The following is a 6,963-nucleotide window of genomic DNA, read 5'->3' as shown; positions in this document are numbered from 1 at the left end:
CAAATGGTGGAAGCAAAGCTATGCAGACAAAATCTCACACAGAAGCATACACATACACACAAAAAGAGGAAAAGGGGAAAAAATTATAAATCTTGCTCTCAAAGTGCACTTCCTCAATTTGGGATGATTCGTTGTGTATTCATGTATTCTACAGATGCAGGGTACATCAAGTTGATTGTGGAGCTGTAATCCGCTGCTTCTGAGGCTGCTGGGAGAGATTTCCCTTCCTCTTTTTTGTTCTCACAGCTCCCAGGGCCTCAGCTTTGGATTTGGCCCCGCCTCTGCGTGTAGGACGCTGGAGGGCGTCTGTTCTTCGCTCAGACAGGACGGGGTTAAAGGAGCCGCTGATTCGGAGGCTCTCGCTCACTCAGGCCGGGGGTGGGCGGGGCACGCAGTGCGGGGCGGGCCTGCGGCGGCAGAGGCCGGCATGACGTTGCACTTTCCTGAGGCGGGCCGTGAGTTCTCCCGGAGGAGTTGTCCCTGGATCCCGGGACCCTGGCTGTGGCTGGCTACACAGGCTCCCCGGAAGGGGGGTGTGGATAGTGACCTGTGCTAGCACACAGACTTCTTGGTGGCGGCAGCAGCAGCCTTAGCGTCTCAGGCCGCCATGTTAGCCGCGGCTCGCGCCCGTCTCTGGAGCTCCTTTAAGCAGAGCTCTTAATCCCCTCTCCTCGCGCACCAGGAAACAAAGAGGGAAGAAAAACTCTCTTGCCTCTTCGGCAGCTACAGACTTTTCCCCGGACTCCCTCCCGGCTAGCCGTGGCGCACTAAACCCCTGCAGGCTGTCAGTCCTTTGCCGGCGCTCCAACCGAAGCCCGAGCCTCAGCTCCCAGCCCCGCCCGCCCCGGCGATGGAGCAGACAAGCCTCTCCGGCTGGTGAGTACTGGTCAGCACTGATTCTCTGTGCGGGAATCTCCCCGCTTTCCCCTCTGCACCCCTGTTACCGTGTTTTCTTCCGCGGCTCTGAAGCTTTCCCGCTCAGCCACCCGCAGTCTCCGCCCGCGAAGGGGTTCCTAGTGTGTGGAAAGCTTTCTTCCTTCCCAGCTCCCTCCCACAGGTGCAGGGCCCGTCCCTATCCTTTTGTCTCTGTTTTTTTCTTTTTTCTTTTGCCCTACCCAGGTATATGCGTTTTTTTTTTGCCTTTTGGTTGGTCTGAGGCCTTCTGCCAGCGTTCAGTAGGTGTTCTGTAGGAGTTGTTCCACGTGTAGATGTATTTCTGGTGTATCTGTGGGGAGAAGGTGATCTCCGCGTCTTACTCTTCCGCCATTTTCCCGGAAGCTCCAAATGTTTCTTTATTTTCAAAGTACTTGAAGATTATTTATTTTCTGTTAAAGTTAATATGTAAGTAGATATGGCTTTGGTATTGTTGGAAGTGATAGAAAGAAATAGATGAAGTGTTAATAAATGTATTGCTAGTTGTGGTAAAATTGAATGTGATGCATATATGTCAATTGGATATACATACAGTTGTAGTATTTTTTATCATTATTATGAAGTGTGCTTAGTTTTACAAATGCATCTGCTCATTGTGATGATTCCTGTGCTCAGCTTAAATGGAAGTAATCATTTTTCTTCTTTTGTTTATAAAGATACAGTTTATATTTCTTGTGTGATTGATTATATTCCTAGAAGGTCTTGTGATTAACAATATAGTATTTTTTTTTTATTGAGTTATTTCACACAGAAATGGCAGGGCCCAAAGGCTATTCTGGATTTGCAGGATTTTTCTAATATATGTGTTCCCTTCTGTATTAAAGCTGCTAATTAGTGCTTTTAAACAGCTCAGCATTGAATTGTTGGAAGGCACCATATCAGAGGCTAATATAAAATTGTTTATGTGGAAGGATATATAAAATAAGAAGGTGTTAAACCCAACACAAATTGAGTGGCAGAGGGTTCCCACCAGTGTTAATTTTGTTTGTTTTGTCTCATTTAAAGTTAAGATGCCTGTGTTATCTTTGTGACGTGGGACATGCTGTACATACAGATGGACTGAAATGTGTCAGTTTCTGAGCTGCATTTCTCTGGCAAAGAAGACAATGGGTAGTTTTATCAGGAAATAGCTATTCCTTAACAACACTAGTTTTTATTTTTAACAGAAGGACATATGGAGACACACACACACACACACATACACATATATACAAGCTTTTTTAAAATCATCTTTCTTGGAGTATAATTGCTTTACAATGATGTGTTAGTTTCTGCTTTATAACAAAGTGAATCAGCTATACATATACATATGTCCCCATATCTCCTCCCTCTTGCATCTCCCTCCCACCCTCCCTATCCCACCCCTCTAGGTGGTCACAAAGCACTGAGTTGATCTCCCTGTGCTATGCGGCTGCTTCCCACTAGCTATCTATTTTACATTTGGTAGTATATATAAGTCCATGCCACTCTCTCACTTCATCCCAGCTTACCCTTCCCCCTCCCCATGTCCTCAAGTCCATTCTCTACATCTGCATCTCTATCCCTGTCCTGCCCCTAGGTTCTTCAGAACCATTTTTTGTGCTTTTATATGTTGGTTATACGAGACAGGCGAAAAGTTCCTATTCCTGCTAAGCATGTTCTTGAGCTTTTAAATAGTATTTTGATATGCTTGTCTAATAGGCAATAATTCATTAAAAGATTTTTGAATTTCTCAAGGCAGTTTCACAACTGAAGGTCAATGTACATGTGTTGAAATCAATCCAAAAGTCTCAGTATCTGAAGTCAGATTCTATTCTCAGTATTATAAATGAATCAAGCTAGAGGAAAAAAATTAAGAAGTCATCTATTTCAATCCAGTACTCCCAGCTTCCACACAGATAGACCAGGGAGAAAACTTTCTGTTCTTAAAGCCTTCCAGGGAAATTTACATGTCTCCCTCATCATCCCAGCAAAGTTTAATGATTGGTTTCAAGGGATGACTACATCATTTTTTTACTTCCCGGCCAGACTATCTCATCTCAAATGAAGCACAGAGGCACAACTGGACAACCTGCAGGAAAGGATTTTTCTTAGTTATCATCCTTTATTGCATCAAAGCACACTAGTTTCAAACAGTCATTCTGTCTAGCTTTATACCTTACCATGATGCTTTCTACTATCCTTTATATACGTGCTCAGTGTTAAAAAGGATTTTGATTTGATTTTGTTTCATTTTTAGTGTTTTTAAAAAAAACTCTGTTGTTCTTTTGAATGGGAATCCTTGGGAATTCCATGATGCTGGATATGGAAAAGGATATATTTCTAATGGACATTCAACTAGATTTTGGAAATGTCATGTGGCAACCAAGAGCTGTATCTTAAAATTGAAAAAAAACACATGTAGTTGATAAACTCTTAGCAAGTTTGATTAATAAAAGAAGAGGGCAGTCATAAATAATGTTAGGAATTAAAATAAGACATCATTACAGGTTCTTCAGCTATCCCAGACATAGAAGACATAGAGATACTTTATGGCAGTAAGATTGAGGATCTGGGTTACATTAATCACAAAAATTGCAAAACATACTCAACCTGACGAAAGGTGAAATAGAAAATATAAATAGTCCTAGATATATTAATACTAAAGAGTCTGCAGTTTACATCTTGACACAGGGAAATCTTTTGACCTAGATGGCTTTACTGATCAATTCTTCCATAAATTTAAAGAAGAAATAACACCAATTACAATGCACTCTTTTAGGAAAAGAGGGAACAACTCACAAATTATTTTAAAAGGTCACTAATATCTCCATACTAAATCCTGACAAATAATATGAGAGGTAAATTACAGGTGAACCTCTCTCATGAAAGTAGATATAAAAATAGTAAACAACATCTTTATTGTTTATTAGAATTTATTAAGATAATACAATGTTCGTTTAACATTTGAAAAATATCACTCAGTGTAAAGGTACCCCCCCAGCCCCACTTCTATATTGTACTCTTTAGATGAAAGTCACAATGGGTAGCCCACACTTAGAGAGTGGGAATTTATGGTCCCCCTTGTTGAGGAGTGGGTACCTGCAAAAATTATTTTTCATTCTTCTACATGAGACATTTGTCTTTTCCCTTTTATTTATCCAATCGTTTATTGACATCAGTATGGACTTATGAGGAGTTAATTAAACTTAGGTGTTAATCCAATATTGCTTTATTTTATTTTATTGTCAATATTGTCCTAGCTTTGGCTGTTGGAACTCTTTCAGTTGGCTCCTGTGACTCTTTAACAAACTCTCATCAATGTGGCTTTTTTTTTTTTAAGCACTTCTTTACTTTCTGGCACTGGAAGTTGCTCTAGGCTCGTCTTGTATATTTCTCACCCTAGTCCTAGAAGGCTTTTCTCCAAGGATCCCTGGTTTCTTTCATTGTATTTTTTATATACTACAGCGGTCCTCCCCATCCACGATTTCACTTTCCATGATTTTGGTTATCCACTCTTAACCATGGTCTGAAAATACTAAACAGAAAATTTCAGAAATAAAAAATTCTCATGTTTTAAATTGGGCAATGTTCTGAATAGTGTGATGAAATCTCATGCGTCCCTGCCTGGGGTGTGAATCATCCCTTTGTCTAGGGTATTCTGCCCATTAGTCACTTAGGAGCGTTCTTGGATATCAAACTGACTGTCAAGGTATCCAAATGCTTGTGTTCAAGTAACACTTATTTTACCTAATAGTGGCCCCCAAAGTACAAGAGTAATTATGCTGGCAATTTGGATATGCTAAAGTGAAACCATAAAGTGTTTCCTTTAAGTGAAAAGGTGAAAGTTCTCAACTTATGGTAATTCTATATTTAGTTTTATAAGGAACCTCCATACTGTTCTCTAGAATGATTGTACCAATTTACATTCTCACCAATAGTGTAGGAGGGTTCCCTTTTCTCCACACCCTCTCCAGCATTTATTGTTTGTATATATATATTTTTAACATCTTTATTGGAGTATAATTGCTTTACAATGGTGTGTTAGTTTCTGCTGTATAACAAAGTGAATCAGGTATACATATATATATATCCCCATATCTCTTCCCTCTTGCGTCTCCCTCCCTCCCACTCTCCCTATCCTACCCTTCTATGTGGTCACAAAGCACCGAGCTGATCTCCCTGTGCAATGTGACTGCTTCCCACTAGCTATCTATTTTACATTTGGTAGTGTATATATGTACATGCCACTCTCTCACTTTGTCCCAGCTTACGCTTCCCCATCCCTGTGTCCTCAAGTCCATTCTCTAGTAGGTCTGCATCTTTGTTCCCGTCCTGCCCCTAGGTTCTTCATGACCATTTTTTTTTTTTTTTTTTTTTTTAGATTCCACATATATATGTGTTAGCATACAGTATTTGTTTTTCTCTTTCTGACTGACTTCACTCTGGATGACAGACTCTGGGTCCATCCACCTCACTACAAATAACTCAATTTTGTTTCTTTTTATGGCTGGGTAATATTGCATTATATATATGTGTCACATCTTCTTTATCCATTCATCTGTCAATGGACACCCAGGCTGCTTCCATGTCCTGGCTATTGTAAATAAAGCTGCAAGGAACATTGTGGTACATGACTCTTTTTGAATTATGGTTTTCTCAGGGTATATGCCCAGGAGTGGGATTGCTGGGTTGTATGGTAGTTCTATTTTTAGTTTTTTAAGGAACCTCCATACTGTTCTCCACAGTGGCTGTATCAATTTACATTCCCACCAACAGTGCAAGAGGGTTCCCTTTTCTCCACACCCTCTCCAGCATTTATTGTTTGTAGATTTTTTGATGATGGCCATTCTGACTGGTATGAGGTAAAATACCTCATTGTAGTTTTGATTTGCATTTATCTAAAGATTAGTGATGTTGAGCATCCTCTCTTTTGTTTGTTGGCAATCTGTATATCTTCTTTGGAGAAATGTCTGTTTAGGTCTTCTGCCCATTTTTGGATTGGGTTGTTTGTTTTTTTGATATTGAGCTGCTTGTAAATTTTGGAGATTAATCCTTTGTCAGTTGCTTCATTTGCAAATATTTTTTCCCACTCTGTGGGCTGTCTTTATGTCTTGTTTATGGTTTCCTTTGCTGTGCAAAAGCTTTTAAGTTTCATTAGGTCCCATTTGTTTATTTTTGTTTTTATTTCCATTTCTCTGGGAGGGGGGTCAAAAAGGATCTTGCTGTGATTTATGTCATAAAGTGTTCTTCCTATGTTTTCCTCTAAGAGTTTTATAGCTTCTGGCCTTACATTTAGGTCTTTAATCCATTTTGAGTTTATTTTTGTGCCTGGTGTTAGGGAGTGTTCTAATTTCATTCTTTTACATGTAGCTGTCCAGTTTTCCCAGCACCACTTATTGGAGAGGCTGTCTTTTCTCCATTGTATATTCTTGCCTCCTTTATCAAAAATAAGGTGACCATATGTGCGTGGGTTTATCTATGGGCTTTGTATCCTGTTCCACTGATCTATATTTCTGTTTTTGTGCCAGTACCATACTGTCTTGATTACTGTAGCTTTGTAGTATAGTCTGAAGTCAGGGAGCCTGTTTCCTCTAGCTCCGTTTTTCTTTCTCAAGATTGCTTTGGCTAATCAGTGTTTTTAGAAAGGAAAGAAAAAAATTGTATGCTGAGGTTGCTAATATCTATGGTAAGAATTAATTTTTCATTTGTGAAATTGTGAAGAAGTAAAAAGAAATTCATTCTAGTTTTGCTGCTGTTGCATCTCACACTGCAAAAGTTACAGCCACAGTGCGTTATACTTGTGCAATAAGATATTCTGAGAAAGAGAGAGGGATACCACATTCATGTAACTTTTATTATAGTATACTGTTATGATTGTTTTATTTTATTATTAGTTATTGTTGTTAATCTCTTACTGTGCCTAATTTACAAATTAAAGTTTATTGTAGGTATGTATGTATAGGAAAAAACATGGTATGTGAATGGTTTGGTACTATCTGTGGTTTCAGACATCCACCAGGGGTCTTGGAACAAATCCTCCTCAGATAAGAGGGGACTATTATACTAACA

The 6,963-nt window shown here is 39.5% G+C and overlaps 1 protein-coding gene across 5 annotated transcripts in view; it reads left to right on the top strand.

Moving 5' to 3' along the window:
• Positions 1–457: 457 nt before the first annotated feature.
• The window catches only part of LOC307196112 (uncharacterized protein), a 380,928-nt gene continuing 374,422 nt past the window's right edge, over positions 458–6,963 (top strand). For all 5 annotated transcript variants that reach the window (XR_013831036.1, XR_013831037.1, XM_079940846.1 and 2 more), the window contains exon 1: positions 458–876. Coding sequence is in view for 3 of the 5 variants with exons in the window: in XM_079940846.1 (XP_079796972.1) it covers positions 851–876 (26 nt within the window). In the remaining 2 variants the exon portion in view is untranslated. The remainder of the gene's footprint in view (positions 877–6,963) is intronic.

This window comes from Stenella coeruleoalba (genome assembly GCF_951394435.1).
Source record: "Stenella coeruleoalba genome assembly, chromosome: 13".
NCBI lineage: Eukaryota > Metazoa > Chordata > Mammalia > Artiodactyla > Delphinidae > Stenella > Stenella coeruleoalba.
This window is presented reverse-complemented; position numbering and strand designations above follow the sequence as displayed.